General features: G+C 53.4%; 1 protein-coding gene across 4 annotated transcripts in view; it reads right to left on the reverse strand.

Moving 5' to 3' along the window:
* Positions 1-10725, reverse strand: part of LOC126944677 (elongin-B) — a 124922-nt gene extending 114197 nt beyond the window's left edge. For 2 of the 4 annotated variants that reach the window (XM_050774417.1, XM_050774418.1), the window contains exons 1-2: positions 10448-10725; positions 1153-1261 (exon numbers count right to left, since the gene is read on the reverse strand). In XM_050774417.1, coding sequence (XP_050630374.1) covers positions 1153-1261; positions 10448-10699 — 361 coding nt within the window. In that variant the 5' untranslated portion in view covers positions 10700-10725. Of the gene's footprint in view, positions 1-863; positions 868-953; positions 958-1152; positions 1262-10447 lie in introns of those variants that run through there. The other 2 variants (XM_050774430.1, XM_050774425.1) reach the window with 2 other exon arrangements.
* Between the last annotated feature and the right edge of the window lie 5404 nt (positions 10726-16129).

The following is a 16129-nucleotide window of genomic DNA, read 5'->3' on the forward strand; positions in this document are numbered from 1 at the left end:
ACCCACACATGGGACATGGCAGCTCAGGACAACACCCCGCCACCTACATAGCACAGGGCCACGCAGGATAGAGATGAGAGCCTCAGAGTCACAGGCTTCCCAGCCCTGCACGGGTCCCGCACAGCCCCCTTGTCCAGCACCGAGGGCGAGTGGCCGCGTCGGAGGCGGGTTAGAGGCGGGCCAGCGAGCCCAGGCGGTTTGTGTCTAGCGCCTGTTTCTGAGCCAATTCCACTAGGGGCAGACTGAGATAAAGTGAAGCCTGGACTCAAACGGCTCCATGGCAGAACACAAGGGGCTGCCCAGGCGACCAGAGAGAGCGCATATGAAAGACATTGCCTGCCAAAGAGACAGGAGTGGGCAGCGTGGGTCACAGTCTCAGAGCGGGAGCAGGGCTGGGCCACAGCTCCCGTCACCCCGCGCCCCGCGTGAACTCGGAGGAGGCAGGCAGATGCCGAGGCCCAGAGACCCAGAGCAAAAACGGAGTGAGACGCTGCCCAGTACAGACCGATGCACAGACACGGACGCCGGGGAGCAGGGCCACGCCTGCACGCAGGTGCCCAGAAACCCTCAGTCTTCATGGCAAGGCCTCGGGCTGTTCTGAGCCAAGCCAGCACTACAGCACACAGGCAGGCCAGCCTGGGCCCACGCGTGTGGGTGCCGTCCCTGCACCACCACCACTCAGAATGGAACACGGCAGCTGGCAGCAGCAGGCACAGTCCAGGTGATGGCACAGAGATACCACCCTTGGGCTGTCCCTGAGGGAGAGCAGGCCAGGGAACCAGGGCCCTGAGCCACACCGTGGGCATCACCGGGCATGTGCCTCACACACCTGCTCAGATCACCTCAGTCACAGCAGGGAGGAGCCCCTCGCCCCCTTGTGTCGCCAGCTGGAGCCTGCACAGAGGGAGCCCTCCAAGGAGCTGCAGCCGGGGAGGACCCCACAGCCACAGAGTCCCCAGACCTCCCTGTCCGGCAGCTGCGCCGCTGCCCGTGGCCTCAGCACCAGAACGTAGGCCCCAGCTTCAGAGTACAGGGCCTGCTCCTCCCTGGGGGCCCAGGCTGCAGGCATCTGCGTCTTAAGCGGAGCCCGTGGCACCTTTGTCAGGCCCTTGCCCCCAAAGCTAAGGCACCTATGCTCAAAAGTCGGCTTACCTTCCTCCGCGAGGTCTTTGTTAATCACCAGTTTGCCATGTCTCAGGTAGTTCAGCACGGGCCCAAAATAGGTGGGGTCTCTGTCGATTAAATAGGCACCTGTTTCGTCCTAAAGAGAGCAGAGCACGGTGAGTCCTCTGTGAGAAGCCGACAGTTCCTGCAGGTCCACCAAGGCCCGGTCACATCAGGAGGCTTCAGAGGCACCAGGTGACCCAGGCCTCTCCCCAACAGACCTGAGCCTGCAGCATCTCGGGAAACCCCTGACGGTGTGGCCACGTCCTGCCACCTACAGCCTAACCCTGACCAGCCACCATCCCAGGTCTAAGTGAGTTTAAGTCTCTCTGTATGGAGACAGCCTGGCTCTGTGTACTCCAAGGTGAGGCCACTGTGCCCTGGACCTCTGTCCTCACAACTGCAAGACCTCTAGGAAAACACACATGAAAACCTCACCCAGATCCTCTGGAGGCTATCGGCCGCTCTGCACCCCCGCCGCCGCCCCAGTGCCTCCAGGACAGCGGGCTTCATATGGGGCCCCTGCCACACTACACTCCTCCCACGTGGTTCAATTCTCTGAGCCCCACAACCTCTGGGCCTATGTAGGACACATCCAGACTCTGTGGACTCGGCACACTGGGCCTGCAGCTGCCTCCACAGCCCTCTCCCAGAGTGACACTGCAGAGCCCTGCATGGCCTGCCCTGAGACCACGTAGACCCTAGAACCCAGCTGAGCCGTGGGGCACCAGAGGCTGAAGGGTGAGCAGCAGGCTGAACCCTTGGTGGGAAATTCCAAAACTGGCTCCTCTGTGGCTGGCCTTATAGCTCTCCGGCCATTTCTTCCCGTGGATTCCTTCTAACTGGTGTGGTTCCTTGAGAAACAGGCCCTGTCTGGGCAGAGGGGAAGGTCAGGGACATCCGCGCCAGGGCAGGTAGGCAGTGGCGTGTGGAGGTGCTGCTCTCACCACTGCACTCTTTGAGTGCTTTCAATGGGAGATTTCCACATCCACAGGAAGTGCCAAGGTCTTAAACCAGGACCTCCAAATCCCACCAGGGTTCAGGTCTTGCTGTGGCCTGACTCGCTTCCACACATGTAGACAAAGGTCTTGGTGCTCCCAGCTCGAGTGAGTCACGTGCTCCAGATAGGCCTAGCGCGTGCGGGGGCTACTCGTGGCACCAGCCCAGGCCCCGACAGTGCCTAGCCCATGCGCAAGGGCCTTGGCAGCTCACTGCTGGTGTTAGGGATGTGGCTCGGTAGCCTCCACCCTGATGCAGAAACAACAAAAAATTAAGGAACATGGGAAAATGGGAAACACAAAATCATACAAAATTCAGGATATACTCCTAGGCTCACGGAGACAAAGGCAGCAAGGTCACCTTGGGGAGGTTTAGAACAGCGCCTGGGCCAACCTAGGCAGGGCCCCTGTGCTGCCCATAAGGCCGGCAGCAGGGCCTGCCCAAGCCCCCACAACACAAGGAAGGAAAGATGCCCCGGCCTGGTCATGCCTCTAAGTCTGGGATGAGGAGAGGCCACCACGAAGCCAGCGAGATGCTGCGGGCCGGGCGTGGGGGCGCTCTTCTTCCTGGCTTTCCAGTGCCTTCCACGGCTTACACAACCAGCACAGGCTACACTTGATTTTCGGGAAGGTTCATGGTGTTTTTTTTTTTGTAAAAGAGCCATAATTAAGACTGTTTTCTTGATAAGTCATTTCCCTCGTCTTCCCCGCATCTCACTGAATTGGCATCTGACCTACTTGTGGCCAGGCCCAAGATGGCATTGAGTGGGCCCAGCAGGCTGGGCTGAGCCACCCATCTCCAGGGGTCCCAGCTTTCAGCCGGAGCCACGGGCCGTAGGCCAGGCAGGGCAGTTTCCAAACCACAAAGGAGAGGGTGACCCTGGACACGGGAGCACATGGGAGGCAGCGCCGAGCCAGGGCACACACAGCCCTGGGAGATGGAGAAAAGACCCCGCGGACAGAGCTGACTGCTTGCCCACTCCCCAAGTCCACAGGGCAGCTGCAGATGGACATCTGGTCAGGAAAGCAGTGCTCAGAGTAGTCTGGTAACAAGCTTGGCCACTCTGCTCATCTCACCAGACTCCGGCTGCAGCTCTCCACCATCCATGCTGTTGCCCAGCAAAGCAGCAGGGGCAACGTGGGGGTCCCCCAGCCTCTCAGGCACACGTCCCTAATGCAACCAGCAGCCTTGAAAATGGCAGTGAAGGGCTGGGAATGCTGGCTCACGCCTGTAATCCCAGAACTTTGGGAGGCCAAGGCAGGCGAATTACCTGAGATCAGGAGTTCAACACCAGCCTGACCAACATGGCAAAACCCTGTCTCTACTAAAAATACAAAAATTAGCTGGGCATGGTGGAGGGTGCCTGTAATCCCAGCTACTAGGGAGGCTGAGGCAGGAGAATCGCTTGAACCCAAGAGCCCCGCTGCAGTGAGCCAACATTGTGCACTGCACTCCAGCCTGGGCGATACAGCGAGGCTCCGTCTCAAAAAAAAAAAAAAAAAAAGGAAAACCGCAGTGAGGAATGAGGGTGGAGACTGGCAAACTCTCACGCCAGATGCTGAACGGAACATAACCCTGCGACTGCCCACTGCTCCCGCAGCTCCCGGTCAGCCCTGCGGCTCTCAGTCACTCCCAGCGCTCGGAGACACGTGCCACCAGAGGGGACGAAATCAAGAGGGGGAGGTGCCCTGAGCCAACTCTGCCAAATTGCCCCACAGAAATCTAGACGCGAAGGCATAGAATTTTCTGTGCACCAACATCCGCAATCAACCTAATTAGAAATACTGAGTTTTTACTCTGAAATTATCCGATCTCGCACACAAAAGCTTCACCTCTACTCTCTCTTCTGTTTTGTTTTATGCAGATGTGTGGTGTCTTTGGCCCATGAGAGGCCTTTGATGTCACCAATTACTAATGGGGAAACTGACGCCAGAGAGCAAGGAGGCTTGTCCAAGGCACCCAGATTCGGAGAGCGGGGGGGCCCCTGCGCCCTGGTCGCCAGGCCTGCTGCCTCCCCACTACCCCTCCCTTCCATTGCTTCTGGGCCTCACCCAGCACAGAAACTGGAATTTGGGAGGTCCGTGCCCCACGCATGACTCAAAGCTTAGTGAGAAGCAGACGTGTGTGGTCTCATGACCTGGCCCTTCACACGAGGTCCAGCGGCTTCTCTGGGAAGAAACATGCTTCAGGTGCACCACAGGGGGTCTTGCCAAGCTGAGGTCGCTGCAGGGTCCTGCTCTGCTCGGCAGGAACTGGAGCCCTCTCAGGAGCAGGGGTCTCAGGTTTCTTGCAAGAAAACTCGGGGGCTGCCCAGGGAGCCCTGCCCTTCCCACAGCACCAGCACCCAGAGGTGGAGACACACCCTGTGGGGGCCTGTCCTGCTAGGGTCAGCCAGAGCTCTGGGTGGCAGCAGGGAGACTGCTGGGGAGAGGCATTCCTGGCCATACACACGGCCTTCAGCGGCCTCGGGCGCATCACCAAAAGCTGACAGGGCTGAGTGTGGCCAGAAGTGGACGTTAACAGAAATTAAGTGCGGCTGGCTGAGTGTGGTGGCTCACACCTGTAATCCCAGCACTTTGGGAGGCTGAGGCAGGCGGATCATGAGGTCAGGAAATCAAGACCATCCTGGCTAACACGGTGAAACCCCATCTCTACTAAAAATTCAAAAAAATTAGCCAGGCGTGGTGGCGGGTGCCTGTAGTCCCAGCTACTCAGGAGGCTGAGACAGGAGAATGGTGTGAACCCGGGAGGCGGAGCTTGCAGTGAGCCGAGATCGCACCACTGCACTTCACCCTGGGCGACAGAGCGAGACTCCGTCTCGGGGAAAAAAAAAAAAGAAAGAAAAAGAAATTAAGTGCAGCTGCAGGAAGAAAAAAGCGTTCGTGGCATACTCTTTCTAAAAGCTAAGTACACTCACATCTGTAATTTCAGCACTTTGGGAGGCCAAGGTGGGCAGATGACCTGAGGTCAAGAGTTCGAGATCAGCCCGGCCAACATGGCAAAACCCCGTCTCTACTGAATATACAAAAATCAGCCAGACATGGTGGCTGGTGGCTCGTGCCTATAATCCCAGCTACTTGGGAGGCTGGGGCAGGAGAATTGCTTGAACCTGGGAGGCAGAGGTTGCTGTGAGCCGAAATCACCCCAGCCTGGGGAACAGAGTGAGACTCCATCTCAAATAAATACATAAATAAATATTTAAAAATAAAAACCAAGTATAAGCATGAAATGAAGATAGCCAGGCACAGCCTCTCCTGACTGCACTGGCCTGGCACCAGGTACGGGGCGGGGGCACCACATCTGTCATCTTCAGGAGAGGATGTCACCCTTACTTTACAGAGGAAGAAACTACAGCTCACAGGGACACGAAATCACCCCAAGTCACGAGGCAGGCCCGGGGTGGGCAGAGTCCAACCCAGGCTCCCCAACTCCAAGGAAGATGCTCCGTCACACCAACCCCAGGCCAGAATGTTCTAGGTGCTCTGCAGTCCAGGGAGAGCTGCCCAGTTGACACCCACGGAGAACAAGCACATTCTGGGAGAGAGATGGCTTGCTGGCCCCTCCGCTACGAGGACCCCTCCCATGGTGCCACGCAGGCAGGTTCTTCCCCAGGCTTTAAAGACCATGCCTGGGGACTGCTGACCTGAGATGTGGAGGGGGGGATCTGCTAAAAGAACCAAAGTGCCTACGAGAGTCTGAAAAGGAGTCCTTGGGATGCCTGGTGGCTAACAACAGGGCTGGGAAGAGACCAGGCAGCAGGTGCCCCATCACAGCCACTGCTCTCTTCTCTGACCGGGGACCAGCCCTGGCGAGGCTTTAGACCTCACTCTATCTTGACCTTTCAGAGCAAAAACGGCCACACACAATCCATAAGCAAACGGGCATCTCTGCATTCCTGTAAAACTTTACTTGCAAAAACAGGCAGGTGGGCCAGTTTTCTGACTCCTGCTACACCAAGACTAGTCACTGCCCTGCTGGACGACAGCCACTGAAGGCTGCACCTGCAGGGCCAGAAAGAGGAACTGCCCAGGCAGCGACAGCATTTCCTCCCAGCCACCCGCAGAGGTCTGCAGGCGAGAAGGCCGAAGACCGCGGGCCCGTGTCAGGTGCCCCGACACAAGCTCTTCTCAGAAAGGCTCAAAAGTGTTTTCTTTCATTCTTCCTAGCTAGGACTGAACCCAATAGAAATGTTCCATTTCATCACCAGAGGCGAGTCCTTTTCTCAGGAATTTATGGCACTGACTCGTGGCCTAAGGTCTAAAGGGCTTCAGATGAGGCACCTGATAAAGAGGTGAGCACAGGTTTGCTGAGGACCAGCACCTGTTGCAGTGGGGAAGGAGCCGGGAGCCCCCAGCACCGCGGGGACCATCGCTCACGTCCAGAATAGAAGATGACTTGTGGTCAGAGCAAAGAACATGCTCAGAGCCACATCCTCAACTGAAGTGTGAAACCAAGTCCATCACCGTCGCACACACCCACTCACGGCCTCACACTGAGGCCGCCGCAGCTCTCACCAGTGCTGGCTACACAGAACATCATCTGCCATCCCCACTCGACGTGATCCCCACTTCTCTTGCCAAGCGGCTTCAAAGACAGTACTCCAGCCCACAGCCCATCACTGAGCCCTGTCTGAACAATTCCTTTCATAACTTTCCACCCCCGAGGTCTTGCCAACACCAAGTACACTGTTAGAGGCACCCTGACTGCCCCACCCCTCAAAGACCCATCTGATGCCACCACATCTGCAACCCTCAAGCCGGGACACGGGCCCTGTTCAAAGGGCAAACATTCACGTGCAGTTTTCTCCAGGGCCGCCTCAGCTGCAGGAACCGAAGCCTCCCCAAATCCTCCTCTTTCTGAGTGGTTTCCAACCCTAACGCAGTAGTGTTTCCTGTTTCCTTTTAACTCCTGAAGTATCTCCACACTAAGGCAGGGGCTGGTTTAGCTGGAAACAACAAACTCGACTTTGTTTCCAACAACGCCTACGGGCCAGGGATCGTGCAGTACAAGAGACCTAACCCAAATGAATCGAGTCTTTGGGAAGCCACATTCCACCTGGCCTGCCCTTAAAGACACCATGGAAGAGAAACATGACAGAGCAGCAGATGAGCAGATGCTGAAATGCACAACACAGCCACAGTCCTGCTGGGGGAAGTCCCAGGAGGAAGTGAAAATTCACACCGGGCTGTCTAGAAAGAGAACTTCGTGGCAGCCGTGGGCCCTTGGAACAGCAGAGTAAGGGCTTGGGAGCATGGAGTATGGTGGGTGGTGGGTCCCAAGCTGGGCTCTGAGGACTTGGTTGGGGGCACTCACAGCCCAGAAGCTTAGATGTGGGGCCAGAGGGCAAGCAGGTCAGCCTCTTGATGTGTGTGGCTTTCATCACCCTCCCTAACAACCCGTCTGTCAAGAGCTCCCCTCCCTGCCAGATAGGATGCTTTAGCAGGGTGCTCTCCCAACCTCTCAGGCACCCAAAGCTTCTATGGTTTCTTGGGAATCCTCCCCCTTAAATCTCGCCATCCAACTCCTCTCCAGACCCCCACATTCTGCAAGCCCAGGTGCTCACTCCACACTAGTCCAATAATCCAGGCAGGGACTCTTCCACCAGATTCACGCTTAAATCCAACTCTAGGAATATTCTTTCATGAATCTCAACTCTGAGGTCAGAGCTTAGAGATCTTTACAGGTGAAGCAACATCCTGCTTGTCGTCTATCATGTAATTAATGGCCTCCCACTCCTGACACCCCTTCCCCTCCTCCTCAGATTCCTCACTCAGGATTTAATTAGGAGGAATCTCCTGGGACATTCTTTCATCAGAGCCACAGGAGACAAAAACTAAGATGAAGCATTTTACACATTTCCTCATTTGACGAAAAACACTTTAGTATTGGGACTAATATGAATTAGCACTACACTTCTGGCAAATTATCTATCACTAAAACTAACCTTCTTCACTACAATTATTGTTTATTATTATTTTTTGAGACAGTCTCACTCTATTGCTCATACTGGAGTGCAGTGGCGCAACCTCAGCTCAATGCAACCTCCACCTCTCGGTTCAAGCGACAGTCCTGCCTCAGTTTCCCGAGTAGCTGGGACTACAGGCACGCACCACCAATCCCAGCTAATTTTTTTGTATTTTTAGTAGAGGCAGGGTTTCGCCATGTTGGCCAGGCTGGTCTGAAACTCCTGATCTCTGGTGATCCACCCGCCTCGGCCTCCCAAAGTGCTGGGATTACAGGTGTGAGCCACCATGCCCCGCCCCTACTCCAACTATTTTATGAGGCAGACTGTACTGCTACTTTACCTTCATGTTCTGAGTTTCAGTTTTACCATTTGGAAATCAAACCTGGTTAAATGGAGGATGATGAAAAGAGCAAGTATAACATAGATATATTCGGAAAGATTAATTATCCCTTCCCCAAAGAATTGATTCCTACAGTAAAGTTTTTTTTGTTTTTTTTTTTTGAGACAGAGTCTTGCTCTATCGTCCAAGCTGGAGTGCAGTGGTGTGATCTGGACTCACTGCAACCTCGGCCTCCCGGGTTCAAGCGATTCTTCTGCCTCAGCCTCCGGAGTAGCTGGGACTACAGGCACCTGCCACCACGCCCAACTCATTTTTTGTATTTTGACTAGAGACCGGGCGTCACCATATTGGCTAGGCTGGTTTCCAACGAGATCCACCTGCCTCGGCCTCCCAAACTGTTGAGATTACAGGCGTGAGCCACCGAGCCCAGCCCATAATTTTTAACAAAATCTTAAGGAACTGTAAAATAAAGGGATGAACCACCTTAACTGTGCTAAAGTTAATCAGCTCTCAATCAAGTGCTCCAGTGCTGAATAGATAGACATTGCCTCAAAGAATCCAATGAACAAGAGCAATTTAAAATCTAATTTCACATACAAAACAGGAATGCTTGAGTAGAAAGGCAAGGGAGTGACCACTAAGCCCTGCTATTTAAAAAGAAAAACCAAACAGTAAAACATACACCCACCCTTATGAAAGGAAAATCACAGCTAACAAAAGCCTATACTGTCATTTCCTGGGAGTCAATTCTCTGAGGAGACGGCTTGGTCAAATGAGCAATGGAAACAGTTGGAAGTTGTGGGGAGAGTCAGGAGTGTTGGCATCTCAAACCCTCATTTCTACCCACAAGGCGGCCTTAGCAGTAACTCCAGATTCTCTTTTCCTGATCATGGTCATGCCATGCTGAGAATGGTTTCAGTCAGGCTTCTCAAACTTGAAGAGGGATCCCAGCCTTTCTGGGAAGGCTCATGCATGGCAAATGTTGGCTGCCACGGCACAAAGCCAAGTGCAATCATGTAAGCTCAACTGACAGACCCAGCAAAGTTAGTGTAAGGCTTGTGAACTGCCTTGAAGAAACAGGCAACATCTTCTTCAAACACGCTTTTTTTCTAAGTTTCAATCCTGCACAACTCCCAAGACACTCTTCCTCGGCTTCACAACTCTTAATAAAGGTAATAAAAGGTTTCTATTGCCATCTGCCCAACAGCATGAGCATTTCGCTTGATGAAAGACAAGCGGCAAACTAACCTGGAAATTCCTGTCTTTTTGCGAAGACAGTGAGAAAACTAAGCTAATCAGAAAGCAGACTGAAAGATTCCCTACCTGGCTCTTCCTGGACAACCCTAAAGCAACCCTTAACATGAGCAAAATTCCCTTCGAAAAGTCATACTATATACTACGGACGCATCTTCTAAGAGGTGCTGAGTGGGTGATACGTGCTGTGGATGGAGAGGATGGAGCGCCAACTCTCTAAATGCAAGTCACCGGGAAAAAAAAGGGCCGCCCATGTCAACCCCCGCGCCAGCGTTAATTCAAACGTCCAGAATGTGAAAGGACAGAGCAACGCAAGGGTTCTGTTTCCAGAGCCAGCAAGTACCCTAGGACAGAGAAGAGAAGGCGTTCACACACCCTGGGCAAAAGAACCTACTGAGAAAAAGAAAGTAGAATCACAGCAAAGTCCAGGATCTGGGAAGCCTCCTCCACCGAAAAGCAAAGAGGGCGAGGAAGAGACACCCCAGGGTGAAGCGACTCAGGATCCTCCAAAGCAGTGGACTCCAGGGCGCCATCCTCGTCCTCCCCTCCCAGAGTAGGGGGTCGGGGGAAGCTGGGGACGAGCTGGTGACAAGGGATCGCGGGGCTCGAAGCCCGAGGAGAGTCGCCCGCTCCCGCTGAGGTCTCCTCTGCACGAAGCAGAACGTGTGCGGTAGCCGCAGGCCGGGATGGCCAGGACCTTCCGGGCTGGCCCGCGCGGCCCTCACCTTGTCCGAGTCCAGGTCGGGGTCGGCCTGGCACAAGCGGTACAGGAAAGATTTCGGGTCCCGGCACAGCGTCTGCCTAGTGGTGAGGAAGTAGGTGCCGCCGACGTTGAGCCGGACCCACTTGGACACGCTGCCGGGGCGCTGGGCCAGGGCGCCGAGCCCTGCGCTGCAGCGACGGCACAGGCCGCCACCCAGCCCCGCCCCGAGGCCGCCCCGGGCCGGCGGCAGGAGCTCGCAGTGATTCTCCGCCATGATCCCAGCAAGCCCCGCCACAGCTCCGTTCCACCGGAAGCGTCCGGCTTTTAATAGCGTCCTCCGAGTTCTGTCCCGCCCACAGGTCCGCCCCGGTAGAGCGCCCGCCCCGGCGTCACGCGACAAGCGGAAGTTCCGGTCCGGAAAAGCAGGAGGCTAGGCCCGCTTCCGGCGGGAGCGGAACCGGCGTGATCTGGGCGCCAATGCTGACGGACTGCGGCGGCGACCTGCCTCGCTTTCCCACAAGCGGGGGTGAGCGCCTGACCCAGACCCTAGCCTCTACCCACACCGTGACCCCAGCTCATGCACCGGTCGAAGGAGGAGCCACACCAGCAGACGTCTACACTCTACATGCTTTTTATTACAAGACTACCGAATATACGAGGAAAATTGATCATCTGGTAACTACCCCTGAAGCACAAATATTTGGGGGGGGAAAAAAGAATAAACAGATTCATTAAATGATATGATTAAATCATTGACCCAATACAAAATTTATATAATAAGGGCAGGGCCTGGTAGCTCAAGTCTGTAATCCCAGCACTTTGGGAGGTCCAGGCGAGCGGATCATGAGGTCAGGAGATCGAAACCATCCTGTCCAACAGGGTGAAACCCCGTCTCTACTGAAAATACAAAAATTAGCCGGGCTTGGTGGCGGGCGCCTGTAATCCTAGCTACTCGGGATGCGGTGGCAGGAGAATGGCGTGAACCCGGGAGGCGGAGGTTGCAATGAGTTGAGATCTCGCCACTGCACTCCAGCCTGGTGACTGAGCGAGACTCCATCTCAAAAAAAAAAAAGGAAGAAAATTTATGTAATAAAGTCAGAAAATTTTTAAAATATAGTTTATAGTAATTGTTCACATTTAAGGCTGTACCTCTATGCATACAACAATGTGGCCCCGAACATGAATTCAATCCATATAATCCGTATATTAGAATTTAGGCCGGGCGTGGTCGGCGCAGTGGCTCACGCCTGTAATCCCAGCACTTTGGGAGGCCAAGGTGGGCGGATCACTAGGTCAGGAGTTCGAGACCAGCCTGGCTCGGTGAAAGCCCCTGCCTACTAAAACTACAAAAAATTAGCCGGGCATGGTGGCACCTGCCTGTAATCCCAGCTACTCGGGAGGCTAAGGCAGGAGGATCAGTTGAACCCGGGAGGCGGAGGTTGCAGTGAGCTGACATCGCGACACTGCACTCCAGCCCGGGCAACAGGGAGACTCCGTCTCAAAAAAAAAAAAAAAAAAAAATTTGGCCGCGCGCGATGTAATGCCAACACTTTGGAGGCCGAGGCGGGTGGATCACGAGGTCAGGAGTTCAACATCAGCCTGGCCAAGATGGTGATTCCCCATCTCTACTAAAAATACAAAATACTAGTCGGGCGTGGTTGTGGGCGCTTGTAATCCCAGCTACTGGGAGGCTGAGGCAGAGAATTGCTTAAACCCAGGAGGCAGATGCTGCAGTGAGCTGAGATCAGGCCACTGCACTCCAGCCTGGGCGATAGAGTGAGACTCTGTCTCAAAAAAAAAAAAAAAAAAAAAAAAAGAATTTTTTTTAGCAGGCTGAATTAGAGGCCACCAATAGCCAGCAAATAACCTTATATAAGAATAAAAATACAGCCGGGCGCGGTGGCTCAAGCCTGTAATCCCAGCAGTTTGGGAGGCCGAAACGGGTGGATCACGAGGTCAGGAGATCAAGACCATCCTGGCTAACACGGTGAAACCCCATCTCTACTAAAAATTCAAAAAACTAGCCGGGTGAGGTGGTGGGCGCCTGTAGTCCCAGCTACTCAAGAGGCTGAGGCAGGAGAATGGCGTTAACCTGGGAGGCGGAGCTTGCAGTGAGCTGAGATCCAGCCACTGCACTCCAGCCTGGGCGACAGAGCGAGACTGTCTCAAAAAAAAAAAAAAAAAAAAAAAGAATAAAATTACAAAAGTGTATATCCTAATATAATTACATTATTTGTTTTCATAAGTCTCCTAATTTTTGCTTTGCCTGTACATCACAGTTACAGCTACAGACCAGGTAGAGATTACGCATGTTCTGACTGCCACCCGCCTGAAAGACGTACTCGTCATTTCTCCTATTTTATGTTGTGAAGGAACAGCTACAGCAGCTCTAAATACTGTAACAATTAAATTTTGCCAACGTCCAACTTACAGTCATAATAGAGGCTTTTACCAGCACAATGACCCCTATTTGTAGTCATTCTGCCAGATGGTTAGGCTACGTGGGTTACACGGCTAAAAAAAGGTCTGCCTTTTGTAAAAAGTTCCCTGTACATAGTTTGGTGTTTCTTCATATTGAAGAAATGAGTTATGGGGAAAATTCAGGTACACACATAGGCTCGTTCAGTTGTGCTCACCACAGCCATAGCAACAGATCAAAGTGCTCTTTGTTGGAAACAGCTTCCTCCTCACATCAGTTCTCCACAGGCAGCCTCATCTACAACCCTGCAATTTTGGGCCAGAAGTGGTGGCCCCTCAGAGGCTCTGAAGTGCCTCCAGCCCCAATTCAGGCACTTGCCACGTGTGCTGCGTAAGAAGGGACCCCACCCAGTGAGTCAACATAGGTTCATGTCAGGTTTGAGTTTGAAAATAACTGGGGAAAAGTGTATGACAACATCTTCCAGAACATAGTACCTTCACCGTATTCTCACAGCAGCTGCGCTCTGAAGTCCCAGCAGTGAGCACCCCGGCTCTGTGGACCAGCCAGGCAAGGAAGCCTCAGGCTTCAGAGGAGGGCAAGAAACCAAATTCTGTGCTATTTGGCCATACTCTCTGGTAGAGTGAAGCAGCACTGAACGCGGTGCCTAGAAAAACCTCCTGCATGTTCCCCCGTACAATCAATGGACCCCAACTAAAGTGGAGAAATGAAAAATCCAACCAAATTTAGGTGGTCTGGACTTGCCGCCAGCCAGGCAATCTGCAATACTGTGGGCAGGGAGTGGGGAAGAGACGGCCTGAAATCTACACCAGCTGGGACAACCACGCCCTACAATGAAAAAGCCAGCCTGGCTGCCGGGCTCTTCTGAACCACTAAGGCCTGAAGCAGGGGCGGGAGCGGGGAGACAAATGCACTCGGAAAACCCAATCAGCGACATGGTTTTTTTCAAGTAGAGGCTTTGCTCTGCTACTGATTCCAAATGGCCTAATGTACTTTCTGAGTCTATAAACTTAATTACAAATCATTCACTAAACATGTGGCAAGGTCAGTTCAACACTTGTTATCTCTGCTGACTGTGCAGATACAAATTCAGTACCATTGTGGACACAAAGTACAAGGTTCTGAAAATACCACCAAGCCCTTGAAAGCCACAGCAGCAGGGATGGCAGAGAGCTGACATGCAGGCGGAGCCAGGTTCTTGCAACCAAAACAAGGAAACTGGCTCTTGGAAAAAATCGGCCACAAATGGATTGCAGCAATGACATGCTCTTAGCATTTAAATAAAGAGCGGTCTTATTGAGACATTCTTTGGAACACACACAGTTTATCAGAAAATTTGTTCAGAATCTGCAGGACACAACTAAGGTGGTTCTGCTACTGGAACTCTGAGCATCTAAACATAAGGTTGAGAGAGAGACAGAAAAATATATTTAAAATGAACTCTTTGACCTCAAAATACCACTTTTAGGCATCTAAGGGGGAAAAAAGTAAGAAATCAGAAGATTTTAAGGATATTCATCACAGCATTATTTAAATAGTGGAAAAATCAGAAACCGTCTAAATATTTTACAGTAGGGAAATGGTCAGATAAATTATAGTAAATGGACAGCTAAACACTACAATTGTTAAAAACGTGTTTCTGAGAAACTCATGACATGGGAAAATGCTTAGAATATCAAGTGAGAAGACGATGCAAACAGCGTGTGTCGGATGTTCCCAATTTAGTTGAAAAAGTGAACAAATGGCGGGGCAGGATATAGGCCAAAATGCTCACAGTGGTCTTCTCTGGGCGGCGAGCCTACAGCTGATCTTGTCAGAGACAAATGTCAGTTCTGAGTCACCCAGAGCCCTGTGCTGGTGCCTGGGGGTCTGTGCCATGGGACAGTCTCCACAATTCCTCTGGGGAAGGGCCGCAAATCCCACAGTGTGTCCCAAGAGGGCTGGAGTAGGCGGAGTCCCCAGCGGCTGTGGCATGACCAGCCATCTCTCTCAAAAAGAATTGTTAACAAGCCTTCCGCAAGTTAAGGTTCCACGTGGTAGCCGTGGTGCAGAGCCATTTCACTACGGTGGAGAGGCTTGTGCTCCACACCAGGACTGCCCACCGCCCTGGCTGCGGCCAAAGAGGGGAGAAAAGAATCCCTCAGAAGCCAGCCCCCAGCTGTGTCCCAGAGAAAGGCAAGGCACCTGGGGCACCTAGGCCGGCAGCGACCACAGCCTCCCTCCCCTCCCCTTTGTGCCGAGAAGCCACAGAGTGTGGTCCTGACATTGCACCTGTCCTTGCCCACGTGGGGGGAGGCACATGGCCCCAGGTCTATTAAACAGCAGGTGAAATCTTCCTCACCTTGGATAAACCCACAACTGTAATTCCATGTAAGCACGTCTGTGTGGACACACGGTACCCCACGTTCCACCGTAGAGTGTAAGGCACCTGCATGCCAGGTGATGGCTCTAAGGATGTGCTGGATAAAACTGGAGTTGACATGAGCAAGCGCAGGGTAAAGAGAGAAAACACACGAGCCTTTAAAAAGGTAAGAGAAAGGGGCTGGGTGAGGAGAAAGGTGACCCACAGAAGGGCTTGGCTGTCATGAGCTCAGGCAATGGCATCATCAGCTGTCAGCTGCCAGCTCTGGCTCTGAGCCCCTAGTTCTGTGGCTTTGGAGGTTAAGATGGAGCTTGTCAGTGACGCCCAGGAGGTGGTGGTTCTATCCAGAGGAAGAACACACGGGAGAGTCTCCCCAAGTAGCCCAGCCGAGTGCTCCAATTAAAGCTACGTCCCTGCTCCCCTTGTTTCCCTATAACCAGACGCCCTGAGACGTCTTTCCTGTGCCTGTACGTGCAGTTAGGAGGGTTAGGAAGCCACTCTCCTACACGGAGACACAGGACGTTCTGAGAGGGATAAAAGAGCTGATAAGGAGGAGTAAGCCTGAACAGAAATTCCTGAAAGGACCAAGAGAGACTCCCCAACACAGCCAAGCCTTTCCAAAAGCCAGCAGGAGGAGAGAGGACTTGACTCCGGCCACAGGCCCAGGGCAACGTGCTGGGCCCCGGAGCGTCCTGGGCGCCCCAGGGTAGGTGTGGCCCAGCTCGTCCCAGCTCACGGTGACAGGCTCACGTGCAGCTCACACACAGCAGCAGCCAAGGCCCAGGCAGAAACCGCAGGCAGGGCCTGGGGAACATTTCTGCCCCGTCCAGGCTCCCATCTGCACTTGCCTAGCTAAAAAGAGCCACTCTCATCATTAGCAGTGTGAAAAGGACACCTTCCCTCTC

The sequence above is a fragment of the Macaca thibetana genome, chromosome 20 (genome assembly GCF_024542745.1).
Source record: "Macaca thibetana thibetana isolate TM-01 chromosome 20, ASM2454274v1, whole genome shotgun sequence".
Lineage (NCBI taxonomy): Eukaryota > Metazoa > Chordata > Mammalia > Primates > Cercopithecidae > Macaca > Macaca thibetana.